Consider the following 14,900-nt stretch of genomic DNA (forward strand, 5'->3'; position numbering starts at 1 on the left):
CATTTTTATAAAATGAAAAAAAAAATCAAAGTAATAATTTACTTCTTCTTTGAATGAGCTCGATATCAGAATTATCCAAACCTTGAGATCTGGTTGCTTCTTGAGACCTTTCCATTAGAGACCTCAATAAGTTGCTCCTATTCGAAGTTCCTTCATCTTCACCGACATCCAAGAAAGGGTGTTCCAACATCCACGTTGCCAAACTGTTTATAGCGTGAACGTTCAGTTCCCCACTGGATTTTGTTTCTTGTAAAGCTCTTTGAATATGTTTTATACTGAAACCCATGTCTAGTAATGGAATCGCTATCGGAGGCGGGGGAGAATTAATTCGACGCATTCCCCAAAAATTATCCTCAGATTCTGAACCAGAAAATAATCTACTTCTTACAGAATTACTAGCACCTAAAAAATTTCTGTTAATAATAATGAGTCAAAATTATAAATTGAATAGTATTATGGGATTTTTTTCTATTTATAAAGTTATTCTAAGGAAAACAAGGGTGATAATTGAAAATAAGTAGATAATATTCAGTTATTAACAAATAATAACTCACTAGTTAACAAATACGGCACAAATAATATCTTGTTATGTTGTTTACATAGGACAAACAGCACAGTATTTGGGAAATAGATTAAAAATAGTATTAAATAGCCATGAAATAATAAAATACACAATTCTGCAGGATCGGTAACACATTTTTGAAAGTCAAAAATAACAAAACAGGAACTAAGCTGCCAGAGCTAAAAATATTAAAAAATTTACCCAAAGAAGATGATTGTGTAGTATTGTACACACTATATGGGAATCCAGTTGAAACTGCATTCAAAGAAGATGGTGGTTTCGGTACTGAACTGCACGGTCTCGGTTGATTGAATAATAAATCTTTTCTTGAATCGTTATTATTGACACCTGTGAATAAGAAATATGCAATTGATATAAAACAATTCGAAATTCACGTTTTTGTTAAATATTTCAGAATATGGGAAGATCATTTGGTTATATAAACGAGCGCAAGACAGTGTAATTGTTAGTGTTGGTGTAAGTGTAAACAAATTCCACTTCTTTAATGTGAAACAGATGGTTACTAAGTTTGAAATTGTGTCACAATTGGTTATATTAATACTGGTTTTTCGAGCGTTACAGAAATTCAGATCCGGCTCGAAAGACCACTGTAATTGTTGTTAGAGTTAGATCTTGTATCCATATTTCATCTAATTCTCAATACAAATTAAATTTAAAATATATAGTGACTCCTTACCTTCAGAAGTTGTATCAGAATTAGATAAACTGATAGCAGAATTTTCTACAGTAGGTATATTGTGAGGTAAAGGTTTCTTTTCTTCGAACGATCTATTTTTAAGGTAATTCATGTGTAATATGGTTTGTGCTCGTTCTATATCGGCTACCATGATGATGTTACCCAGTTTACATTGGTCGATTGCCTTTTCGACAAGAGCGTGCATTATTTTTCCCATACATTCAATATCTTCAGCTTTTGCTTTGGCGTTCGACAAAAATAGTTCAGTGAATGAAGACGAAGTGATGAAAATACCTAGAGCTTTAAGAGCGACGAATTGTAAAAAGGCCAATTTAAGCGTTTCTTCTTCTAAATTCAATAAACGTTTTTCGAGTAGATTCGTTTGCAAATTTTCACTATCGTCTAACGTTTTACCATCGCCACCATCGACGATTTTCGTTTCACTTTGTGAAATCGATATTTTTTCTGTACTTATCCTTTTTACTTCCCCCATTATACTCGATACCATCTCGTTGGTTAGAGATTCCATGGTTCGAGGTCGGTCATTGGGATTTTGAGTGTGTAATTGTGAATCTGAGCTACATCTGTAAAAATATGATTTGGCTTTAGTAATTGAAATTAATAAGGTTACTTGTGAGGAAAACGTGTAATTTTAGTCAATTAAACAACACGTTTGTACATATAACTAAATCAGCAGAAATAGTTTTGAAGGTAGTTGACAGTGGTCAGTACCCATACTATAGTTGTTTTTAAATTATGTAAATTAAAAATATACAAGTCATTTTGATGGTTTTATTACGTTCCTACGGATTGGAGACCCCCTTATCTTCAATTCTTAGATGGCGATCCTGTGAATTTCAATGGATGCATGGTTTTATAGTTAAATTTTGGAAATTGGCTTCGAAATGGGAGTTCACTATAATGAATAACAACTTTATTGTACAAAATGAAAGTTCTACAAGATAGATACCGACGCATACATCTATTATAATAGTTGTCATTATAATAAGGTTCATGTGGTCTTTATGGAAAACTCATCGTAGGTAGTTGAAGAAGGATCTTACCCAAAACACAGGAGTCTAGAGGACAGTAGGAACCTTAGGTGTGTAAATATTATAATTACTCATAGAATCTATTTTATGAACAAGTTTTTATTGTATTATACTACTGCTCCCCTATAAGAAACCCATAAGGACCTATAGGATTCAACTCGGGGGTTCTGCAAGTAAATAAAACATTAAAATTCTCCAAAAGTATCAAAATAAAGCTTCTAGAACAATTGTTAACGATGTGTACCAAGAAAAGTAACAGTACCAAAATAAATACCCACCCTAATGTACTCGAAAGAAAACTAACCGAAGAAAACTTGGAGGACGTCGCCTTAAAAGATTCAAACCAAACGAACATGTAAATAAATTTAATTAAAATATGAAAACTGTCTCAGTCACATTCAGACAGATGGTATGTTAGATGAGGTTAGAAAAAAAACAACGTTTCCAGTACTTTCTTTCAAAGTTGTATGAATATAGATAAAGAAACAAAAATTCTAGGAGATAAAATCGAATACAAAAACAAAATAGTTTGTAGAAAAGATCTATATATACATAAAAGAAAGTTATTTACCCAAAGCAACGTCAATTATAGAGTTTCAATTCAATATTTCTTAATCTGATTATAGAAGAAGAAATTTTAAGAAAAATAAATATGATTTCGTTTGTTGCAAACCAATTTTACCAATACTTTCCTTCCAAAAATTGCACAAATATAAATAATCACCTCATATGATCAACTGTAAACTGCTTTTGTTGATTCTGAGGATGTAATAATAGTTGTTCGTCATCGGTGAGCTCAAAAACTGGCAAAGAAATTTCATTTGTGATACCACTAAGTCTGGCAATTTGCATTAAAATGACGGGAGTAACTCCATTGAATTTATTGATAGCAAACGGCGTTGGTTCGATGAATTCTAAATTAGAAAGTAATATATCGGATACACCTCCATCTTCCCATTGAACGTTAACCGTTGTGATGCCTTTTTTTAATATTCCAAGTACTATCGCCTTCTTTCCGCTTGTTTTGTGTTTGCACAATCCACCCATCCTCATACCTCGATCAAGACCTGCAATTACTACCAAGGCTGCCCAAACGATGTTACACAATTCATCCGTTTGAATGTCTGATTTGAATTTGCTAAACGTTTCTGCTTTCATATCAACATCGTCTTCAATATTGTGAGTATCAATAATTGGAAATAAATTTTCAATTTTCTTCAATCTCACAAGTAAAGCTTGATTAACGTCTTCGGTCCACGTTAAAGCAGAATGCAACTTTCTGATAAGATTAACATAAGATTCAACCAGTACTGCATGCAGTGGAGCTAAATTTGGTTCACCTGGTAGTAGATCCCTTTGGGTACCTATAAATAATATATTTAATAAAACAAATATGCATTCAATTAAGTACTTACCATGAACTTTCATGTCTGTAATTTTCACTTTCTCATCAGAATTTGTACTATAAAACATCACACAAGGATACAATTCGGTTCCGTTTATATTTTCAAATGCTACTCTAGGTTCTTCACCATTTTTACCAAAACTCAATGTTTTTGCATCCATATCTAACACTACTGTAATATAATCACCTAAAAACATATTTATTTAGAAAGTGTAATGAATATAAAAATAATTACCAAACTAATATAGACTTTAGATACAAAATTATAAATATCCAGAGATTGTGTACTGATATTTTTAAGATGCAATAAGGAGAGATATGGAAAAGGATTAAATGTCACTGGAAATATTGAATAACATCAGGATATAAAAAAGGAAGACAGATGATGCATTACGATAAATGAGTTTGGAAAACTTTGGAAAAGTACAGCTTACACATACAAAGAGAGATATAACACTGCTAAAGTAGGTCAAATGTCCAATGTACATTTGACCTAAAAGATAATACCAGAAGAATTACAAAAAAAAATAATAGAGGAGTATTAAGTAAGGTACCAAGGAAAAAATGTCACAAACAACAAGACCTAACTCTACATAAAATATTAAATGGCAATGAGAATAGAGATCAATAAAACACAGCAATAATTAAGAAATGCAATGAAGAGGGATTCGAAAAAGGATGGAATATTGTTATGAAGACTAAAACACACAAACATTACCTAAAAAAAGGAGCATAATGAAAGACTAGACCGCTAAAATAATCTTGGATGCCAAAATATACAGCAGCAGAAAAAGAGGTAGACACATATCCGATGGATTAATTAAATTCACGATGACTTACAAACAATGAATGTGATGGATGGGAACGTTGGTGAATAACAGACCAGTTTGAAGGCGAATTGTCGAGGAGGACAAAGCTCACACCGAGCTGTAGTACCAGTTGGTTAAGTAAGAAAAAGTGACAAAATAACAAGGTCCAATTCTATTGAGAACAAACATAAATACCCACAGAGAATGGTTGCACTTGAACGACTTAGCAACATAAGGATAGTATCAAAAAACTAATTAAGATTATGGAAGTAGTAGTAAATGACAATTAAGAAGGACAAATGAAAAATTTGACATACATGAAGATCCAATTTTCATTATACTAAAAGAGACTTGAATAAATTGGAAATTAGTGCACGTTATAAATCATAATTGTACAAAATAAAAAGTTTGATAGAGGGATGCCACCACATCAGATACTTTTATACAGTCCAGTTGCTTGGGAACCACAATAACAAGAAAAATAATTGTATACAACGTCAAATGACTGGATGGTGTGATTACACAATAATTATAAGCTTCTAGTGTTTAGAATCTGCTATAAAAGCAGCGAAAGCAAGGAGGTAAAGGTAGTGGACAAATGAATTTAGAAAAAACGTTATTTCAGGTACAAATTTCAGTGGACATGTTCGATTTTGTCATGCATATGACAATGGATAAATTTACCTTGCGTGTAACTCTGGAAACTCATATCTCTTTCTCCGTTATGATATAAACTTCCGCTGTAGGCCCTGTATAACCACATATCATTTGTAGATCTGTGACTAAAATCTTTAACGGGATATTTTGATACTCCGATGCACGTTCCTTCGTTACCCCGACTTTCTTTAACAATGAGTATTTTCCATTGGTAACAACCGGATCTTATTGCTTGTAAACCTAAGCCGTATCCTCGACCTCCGGTACCATGAACGAGGGTCAAATTACCTAAAGATAAAGGTTCTATTTGTTCGATGTTATTTATACAAACGCTCAAAGAGTTTCAATTCAATTGCATAATACAATAATTCTTCTTATTATATTATTTGTTTTCACAATAATTTTTTATTTAATCCAGACCCTCCCTTTCTTTAACACACATGTTACAGTAGTTAATATTATTATAGTTGTCCTTTAAAGTGACAAATTATTATTGGAAACATGATAAACGGTGACGTTTAGCACCCACATTGAAAATACTGCATCCAAACCTCACCTCTTATCAGTCACCGATAAATAATTTAATTTTTTTTTATTTATATACAATATACAGTCCATTTTGGCACTAAACTTGAGTTATATATACAATAATCGAATATGTACCTTCTATGGTACAATTGTAACATTTTTCCGGATCAAATCCCATATCGTGGACAGGTACGTTCCCTTCGCCTTCTCTATAAACTTGTTTTTCCATGAAATCGCTTTCGGCTAAATCGCAAGTAGCAGTGGAAGTAGCTTCATCCAAAGTTTTCGATACATTCCAAGTTTCTTGTCCTATTTGATTAAATAATTTACCGATTATATATTTTCTGAGATCGTCATCGATATGGGCTGATTGAAGACCTTAAAAAATAAATTTCCTGTCACAAATTTTCATTCTCTCTGTATATTGTTTGGTTTTATTTTCGACTTGATTTGTAGAAAAATTGATTTTTATGAAAATAATTATCGAAATTTTCCGGTAATAACTGTAATGCTATTTACTTATATGGGACAGACATCTCAATACTAGGAATATAGGATGAGACATCATAAATTCGATACAAACTACATTAACAAACCATGGAAGTAAAAAAAACTTATATCTGATTTTAAAAGGACACATAAAGAGAAGAACTCTACAAAACCTAATAAGAAAAAGGGTAGAAGCAAAAAATTCAGGGAATTATAAATAATATTTTAATGAGACTAGAGAGGTTAATCTTCTTTTCGCTATAATTGGCCTTTGTCTATACGATTAAATAGTTATCGAATATTCCACAGTTCCCGAAAGTCTAGTATGGATATTAGTAATAACTACGAAGAAAGTGAAAAGATGTCTATAAAAGTTTTGTAATAAAGAACTTACCCGGTAAAATAACTTGCAACAATTGAATAATCAATAATTTCGGTCTCAATATTTTGAGTTGCATAGCATAGCTTGTGTAAGAATTGGAAGTTTCTAGTATGGCCAAAAGTGCGAAAATCCATTTTTTGGAAGCTAATAATTTTTGAACGTCCTGACTCGAACATATTATTCTTAAAAATAACAAAAAATCACCCAAACTTCTATCTCCTTCGTTACAAAAATTCGAAAAAACCCCGCCGAAATTCGAACAGCTCTCCTCGTAGACTTCTATAGTTTTAATAAATTGTTCGTGCAAGATGTTGATTACGTTTTCTAAAGTGGACGAATCGATTTTTTTAGAATGAACCGTACAGGATATCGCCAAGATTCTAGTTAATCTTAAAGCCGCTACGCTCAAAATTTCACTTCGATTATTGTGGAATTTGGAAACCGCATTGAAGCTTATCAATCTCATCAGAAGTTGAACCAGATCATTATTTATAACTATTGATAAATCATTAGAAAGGTACCTACGACAAATAAAAATTGATTAAACATTTTAATATATATATACACTCAAATTAAATAGACATTTATCCTAATGTCATATTTTAAAATCAAAATGAAAACCTTTGAGTGTCTCGATGGCCGAAAATAATCCATAGAGTCAATAATAGAGATTGAAAGAGCTACATCTAATCGGAATTGTACTTTTGAAAGAGAGAGAAAGAGCATAGGTTTACCACTCAATGAAATAATTCCAATAAATTTCAAACCGTCAATTGTCAATTGAACAATCTAACGATTTGTCAAAATCAGCTGATTACCGTTTAAAAATGACGGCTGTGAGGTAAACAAATGCTTGTGCCGTAAGTTTTTGTAATTTGTGGAACAGTACTAACGGAAGAGAGAGAAAGAGAATAGATTTACCACTTTCTTTCTCCCTCTACGCACCAATAAAATGAAAACTTGTTATTCTACACCCTTTGCATTTCCTACCACTCGAAACTTTGACGTCATGGTGACCCAATCAAAATAGAGTAGATAGAGTGGTATACCGATCTTCTCTCTCTCTCTCTCTCTCTATCAGCAGTTTTAGTACACTTGATCAATAAATTTCAAAATGTTAGTTCTCAGAAGCTAAATTGGGCAATCTAACCAATTGTCAGCTGATGTCATTTTAAAAATGACGTCCGTGGGATAAACAAATGCTTGTGCCGTAATTTTTTGAATTTTAGACCTTATTATTGCGAAATGATCAGGATTTTTTAATCCGGGCAGAGCAATTAGGGACAAAACAGTAAAAATAACTCTTATTCAAAATGAATTAAACGAGGTAATAATTGAATTCACAATTTCAATTTTACACTGTATGAATTTATCCAAAATACAACAACGTATATTAACTTAGTTACACAAACACCCGTCAGAGGGATTATCGCTTATAAAGGGAACCTAATAAACAGTGACATTTGACGTGACATTCCGGTGACCTCACTCTAGGCCAATTACTGTTGTTTGTAGCTTTCTATTGTCAGTAGAAATACTTTTAGTGACGTCAATTCAATCGATTATATACAGAGGGTAGACAATTTTGTAAATTTGAATATTACCTCGTACTTAACGAAAAAACGGTAACCAACATAAGTTGTTTATTTTCTGAATTACTGAGTATCTGTCGTTTAAGGGAATGCGCCAAAAATTGATATATCCTATGAACGACTGTCCTTATTTTTTCTTGAATATCTACAGGAGCCGATTGTATCCCTTCCAAATAATGATGTAATTGTGTACAAGAATCTTCACTCTTAATGCTACAAAATCCAAATGTACCTTCTAATAATTGTTGTTGTATACAATGTAGTACTGTAGGTGATATTTCGCGAGTCAATAAATTATACAACAGTTGTTCCAAACTTTCTAACCTAAAACATAAATAGCAGTTAACAGATTCAATTACGAATTACAAAGCGGTTTGTATATATAGCCCATAGCACCCCCATAGCTATTCATGCAGATCCCAGAGTATCAACTAATCCTATTATTTGATCCAATATTTCCATTTCTATTGCAGTTTACCATGTTGTATGTTTTCAGGTTAACAATTCTTTTTGTCATTCAGTAATTTTTGAAATGACATGTGTAACCTTTGGGTGACACCAATTGAATTGTTTCGATATAGATGATGAAAAAATACCTTAAAAGTGCTCGATTTTTCTGTTGGATTAATGCTGTGTAAACCATACCAGTATCAGTACACCAACCGTCTAAATCATTCGAATCGGACAATCTCATTTTTTCGGCAGGTTCATTGAAAACGAAACATTGTAAATAGTGACAAATTTTTCTGTATTCACTTAGTGACGCAGAGTCTTTGTCTACCCTGTAAAAGTCGATGTATGCCTTTTCGGTTTCATCTTCCGGTTCGGTGCTACTAGAAATTTCCACCTCTATATCTAAAAGATAAAAAGTAATGAAAATTATAGTGCAATGGACCTTTTATTCGTTACTGGCCAGAATGAAGCCCATTTTTATTACTGTTATATTACCCCGTATATATTTTATTTCATTAAAATACAAATTGTCTATTAGAATCATCCGACCTAGTTATTACATATTTATTTTGTTTATACAATAACATCGTGTCTGCATTACCTTGTTGCAACAATAAAATTATTATCATTACCGAATAATAACTGGGACGAAGATACAGCGAAATAATATATGTATATTCGATATAAAGACTCAAGATCAAGAAGTGTTTGATTACTTTTCTTCACCAGAACAACCCCTATGGAAGTCCATCGGAGTTAAGGGGGTGATATGGTACTTTATAAATAGTATTAAATCAAATTTTGAAATTGAGAAGATTAAAGATGGTTTATTTTAGTTAGGGAAATAAAATAATAAAAAAAACTTGGTTTATTTTTAGGTAACACTCATATATGACTGGGAAATCAATAAATAGAGGGAGCAGTTTGTATTGAAGCATTTTTTTCCAAAAAACGTTTCTGGTACCCTACAGGAAGCGATTGTGGATCTTTTGTAATGAATTCCAGATATATTTGCATCATGTGAAGGATAGAAATACTTTTCTTCGCCCGAACAACCCCTATAGGACTTGAGGGGGTGATATGGTACTAAATAAAATTTTGACGTTGATAATATTAAAGATAGAATAGATGTTTTATTGTTGGTTATGAGAATAAAATAAGAAAAAAACTTGTTTCATTTTTGGGTAACACCCATATATGTTAGGAAGATGGACAAATAGAGGAAATAGACAAACCTTTCCGTTGGAATACTATCTAATACCATAGGAATCATGATGATACACGATATATATCTAGAAAATTGACAGAAAGTAAGGATTTTATGTACATGTATTAACTCACTTTTCACAAAGATCATTATAAATAGACACCTCTCCAATATTCCTCGACAAATCATTTTAAAATTACATTTTCCGTTATTTTTCGAAAATGTATTTTCCTCCATAACCTCTTCTTCATTTTTATCCATAAATTCTTCTTCTTCGGAATATACTAGTCTGATTAATTTCTGCCTAAGATTCAAAATGCATTTGTAGATTTCTTTAACGGCTGGATGAGAAGGTGCTTTATATATTAGACCCGTGTGAGTCAAAACGGTTATTAAAAAACACTTTGTAACTCTGTCTAATAAAATTTTGTCATCTTCGTTGACTTCCCACGGTTCTATTTCAGTATCAATCATCAATTTGTTGAAAAAAATATTGCTGGTATTAATTTCGTTCGGCGGTACCGCGCACGCTTCGTCGTACTGACAAGGTAACTCAAAAGCGATCCTACAAATATTCGCCGCTGTTTGTGGTAGCCCGTCTAACGCCATTAAAATGTGATCTGAATTTTTAGAAGTCGCCATAAACGATAATTCCGTCAATGCCGCCACGTCTAGAGATTCGATTTTTATACCAGAAAAAAATATGTCGTTGGACAACCAGTATCGGCACATTTTTTCTACATTAGTTTGCGGTTTTCCTATTAGCATACCTCCTAGACAATAACCTATGACTAAAGAACAGGTTTTTTGTAGATCCACTATCCAAACCCAAGATTGTTCCGCCAGTTGATCTAGCGTCGGTGTTTCACTTCCTACAACAAATTTTAATCAGGAAATAATTAAGCGTTTGAAAAAATACTCACGTGATGAATCTTTTTCGTTATTTAAAATTTCCCTGGGCAAAAGTTGATTGAATCTATCGATTGAATCTAATAATTCCAAAAGCAACGGATACAAACTTTTTATATAATTCGCCGGCATGAGTAGAAGAGAATTCAATATCTTGAATAACATTGCACCCGTTACAGATTCTAATAAAACGTTGTATAGCAATTCCAAACTCGAGGGGTACATAATTAAAATGTTTGCTGCTCGGTTTAATATTTTCATGGCGAATTGGAATATGTGCGAGACATGCGGAGCCAAAATATCGTTTTCACTTTGGGGGAACGTGTCTTTCCAAGAGGTTATATAGTGAGCAAGCATGTGATTCTGAAGTGACGACAGAAGTCGTTGGAGATTGCATATTTTAGAATTACCTGGACTCTGCCATTTAAATTTTGTTGTAATAGACATATAATTAACGATACTCTCCATTGTTTCTTCCTGTAATATTCGGAAACTTTCAATTTTTAATCGTTTAATTTATTTGTGTTATTACCGTATTTTTACTGAATGATTTTAGTAAAGTATGCATCAGTGTTCCTGTAAGTTTGAGATTTTCATTTTTTTCTGGAATGCTACTATAGCCCAATAAAGCTGCAATATGCATAGGATCTTCGAGGCTATTCAATATTATACCAAGAAGCATCTGTTGGCCTTGAGATAATTGGTTACCGCTTGATAAATGTTGATGAAGAAATTCCACCCTTTCGTTTAGTTGAGGGAGAAGAAGCGGGGCCCCTATATTTAATACTTCCTTAGCGGTATTGTGAATTTCAGTCGGTGCTTCTAAATCAACTAATCTAAAAAAGTAAAATACTCAATTAAAAAAAAAATGACATAGAAAGGTTTGGAAATAGAATATGTGATCCAAATTTTTTCAAAAAATACCAACCAATGGTACAACAAGTGTAATAATCTAGTCCAGTCTGCTTCTCCCCTACCTAAAGTCCCCAAGATATTCACCAACCCCTTGGTTATGAATTGGTCCCAGTTTGTTCTTTATTATTCTAATCAAAACTTTGTAGGTAACATCCAGTAGCAGCAGATCTAGTCAACTTCCTTATAGATAAGGTATATTACAGACAATCATCTGGTAACCCCTATAATCACATTTTTTTCTTCATTTTCATTATTTTCCATTTGCCATACTTCCATCATCCTAGTCTCGTCTTCTGGTAGAGATTTCTCATTTATTTATTCACATACTCTTATTCTTTTGCTTCCAGTTTCTCCTCCTTACTTCAGCATTCTATTTTTGTGTTTATTTTGTTGCTACCTGTATAGTCTGGTCAAACCAAACCTTTTCTGTGCTTCCTACCGCCTATGCTAAACTTTCTTGCATGGTTTCTATCAGAGATGATTTAATTTGTTTCAATTCCTCATGTTATTACTATGTTTTCTACATCCTTATGTTTTCACTCTTCAGTCTGTTCTTATTTAACTTATTCATCACCTTACCCTTCGGTTTTTTGATGTTTCTCTTGCTTTATTTTAGTTATAAATATACTTTTTCAAAAAAAAAAAATACCAACAATAAACAGAAGTTGGTACTAGGATAGAATTGGGTGGAAATAAACCTTAAAAGATACTATCAGAATTGCTTCCAAATCCGTGAGTGAATTCAAAGGTAATTTCACTTAATCTCCATTCTATTTTCATAGTCTGGGGCCTTTATTCGAATGTACAACAATTTTTATAGTGTAAGACCCATGTTCAGATATATTTATGTATCCAGAATCATTTAGAAGATAGTTTGTTCACTTTTGCAATTAAAAATGCAAGAATAAAAAAATTTTTACCTGAATAAAGCAGTTCGAAGAGCTTTGGCATGAGTATTGAGTACGTTAGTATCCAAATTTCCATGTATACACAAATTCAAATGTGTAATCAATATTTTCAATGTCAATAATACGAATTTCTGATGTTCTTCGGATAATTTAAAAGGAAGTGGTGGAGTTTCATACTTGAACGTTTTTGTATATTTTTCTAAAAAGATTTTTAGATAACCGAAAGTGGTTTCGTGTAAATCTAGACAAAATGTTTTTTGTTTGGTAACGTGTTGACTTTCAGTCGACGTTGTTGTCCACGCTATCGAATGAGATGTACCTAAAAATTAAAAATATTTTATATTAATTTCAAAGGATACCTAATAATCAAATTTTACCCGCGCTAATCTGTCTAATTGGAACTCCTTCGAGACCGATAACTTTAAGAGGTCTGGTAATAGGACTGGACGTATGACCTTGACCACACTGCCCCATGCTATTTGTTCCCCAAGCAAATACAACATATTCGTCGCTAAGAGCTAAACAGTGTGTATCACCTGCTGATATATCAATTATCCTGTAAGGTGTCAAATCTTCTACTGGTAGTGGTCTAAGACATATGGCATCAGCAGATCCCATACCTAATATTGGTCCACAACCCCAAGTGTATACCTAATAAAATCAACAAATATTTAATATCAAGAAATAATATATAAAATTAAAACTGACTTGTCCCGTAGTAGTAAGAGCCATTGAAAACGACGTTCCCGCACAAACCTTCTGAATTACCATTCCTTGTAGTGCTTCTATAACTTTTGGTCTGTATACTCTTACTATTTCACCATGTCCCAGTTTACCATTTTCTCCGGATCCGAAAGACCATACAGTTTTACCATCTTTTGATACCACTAGAGTATGGGAACTACCACAAGCTACAGAACCAATTTCAACTTCTGCTAAATCCTGTACTAACGTTGGTACATGTCTAGCGTTATTATCTAAATGACCTAATCTTCCATGATCACCTTCACCCCAAGTATAAAGCTTTCCATCATCCGTTATTGCTGCACTATGCCTATAACCTAATATATTCATTATATATCTCACTTTTTAATGCTAATTATTTGATAAGAAAAATTACCTGCGTTGATAAATCGAATTGTCTTGTCAAAAAAAGGTCCCGCAATACGTTCTGGTTGTTTGTGTGTTGCACAATTCCCGTGACCTAATTTTCCATAGTCCCCATCACCCCAACTATAAACTTGTCCATTTTCCATCAACGCTAAAGTGTGCCCATCGCTTCCTTTAGAGCTGGATAATTTTTTAACGCCCCCGTCTAATAATATCCTTTTCGGAAGACACTGATTAGCCGATTCTCCTAAACCCAAACGACCATAACTTCCTTTTCCGCAAGCACTTACAAAACCATCACAATGAATTGCAAACGTACAGTATTGTCCGGCTTCAATCTAAATAAGAATGCCTGGAGTAGAAATGTATCTGGCCCAATTTGAGTAAATTGTTTCATAAAAAAACTAAATCAAAACAAATGATGTTTCAAAAATTTCTAGAATAAACCCCATTCAAAGTTTCAATTTGATAAAATGTAATTTTCTTCATTTATAATTTATTAAATCATTGATAATGTTTTGTGAGCTATACTAGGACTTGGGACTTACCTGTTGGACCTGATTAAAAATTTTGGATTTAATAGGAAGCAATATTTTCTCTTGATTTCCTTCGGCTAATTGATGAGAGGAATTACTTCCCCATACATAAACATCACTTTTTTCAAATGCTCCTAGTTCCGTATCGGCTTCTATTGTTGAACAAGCACCGCTATAATCATTAGCCATAGATACTAGAACTTCCATCAAAAATAGGGCAGATTTATATATAACAACTTCTTCACCGATTTGTTCTGATATAACTTTTTCTCTACTTTTTTTATTACCTTCAAGTTGTGAAATAGCCTTTTTTGTTAACTTACTATGTAACACGGGTTCATTACAAGAAGCGTCTAATGCCATATCTATCCAATCTAGGATATATCTTAAAGAGCCTCTTTGTAGAGCTAATCCTAATAGAATCTCACATGAAAGAAATTTTCCAGTTTCATCAGCTGAACTCTCACTTAATACTGCCATTTTTAAAAAACTACAAACTTGGTCTAAGCTACTAATTCCTAAATTAGTAAGTTGAACATCATTCGAAAGACATAATGGCGGCAGTTTTTCAATTAAAGCTACAGCTGTCTCAAGTACAGAATTGCAAAGTGGTGGAATACCTACAAAAACACCGAAAACTTGAAGAATTAAACAGAGATATCTACATAAAAATGGAGAGACGAAACTTT

General features: G+C 32.8%; 1 protein-coding gene across 2 annotated transcripts in view; it reads right to left on the reverse strand.

Annotated features, from left to right (window-relative positions):
- LOC130893264 (probable E3 ubiquitin-protein ligase HERC1) overlaps positions 1-14,900 on the reverse strand; it is a 31,826-nt gene that overhangs the window by 13,945 nt on the left and 2,981 nt on the right. Inside the window, exons 2-19 of one of the 2 annotated variants that reach the window (XM_057799219.1) lie at positions 14,224-14,831; positions 13,686-14,013; positions 13,274-13,626; positions 12,943-13,216; positions 12,578-12,884; positions 11,275-11,578; positions 10,757-11,219; positions 9,968-10,705; positions 8,770-9,028; positions 8,186-8,497; positions 6,594-7,102; positions 5,846-6,088; positions 5,210-5,470; positions 3,727-3,903; positions 3,036-3,675; positions 1,260-1,843; positions 764-910; positions 82-402 (exon numbers count right to left, since the gene is read on the reverse strand). In XM_057799219.1, coding sequence (XP_057655202.1) covers positions 82-402; positions 764-910; positions 1,260-1,843; positions 3,036-3,675; positions 3,727-3,903; positions 5,210-5,470; positions 5,846-6,088; positions 6,594-7,102; positions 8,186-8,497; positions 8,770-9,028; positions 9,968-10,705; positions 10,757-11,219; positions 11,275-11,578; positions 12,578-12,884; positions 12,943-13,216; positions 13,274-13,626; positions 13,686-14,013; positions 14,224-14,831 — 6,828 coding nt within the window. Of the gene's footprint in view, positions 1-42; positions 403-763; positions 911-1,259; positions 1,844-3,035; positions 3,676-3,726; positions 3,904-5,209; positions 5,471-5,845; positions 6,089-6,593; positions 7,103-8,185; positions 8,498-8,769; positions 9,029-9,967; positions 10,706-10,756; positions 11,220-11,274; positions 11,579-12,577; positions 12,885-12,942; positions 13,217-13,273; positions 13,627-13,685; positions 14,014-14,223; positions 14,832-14,900 lie in introns of both variants that reach the window. The other variant, XM_057799218.1, reaches the window with a different exon arrangement.

The sequence above is a fragment of the Diorhabda carinulata genome, chromosome 4, assembly GCF_026250575.1.
Source record: "Diorhabda carinulata isolate Delta chromosome 4, icDioCari1.1, whole genome shotgun sequence".
Taxonomy (NCBI): domain Eukaryota; kingdom Metazoa; phylum Arthropoda; class Insecta; order Coleoptera; family Chrysomelidae; genus Diorhabda; species Diorhabda carinulata.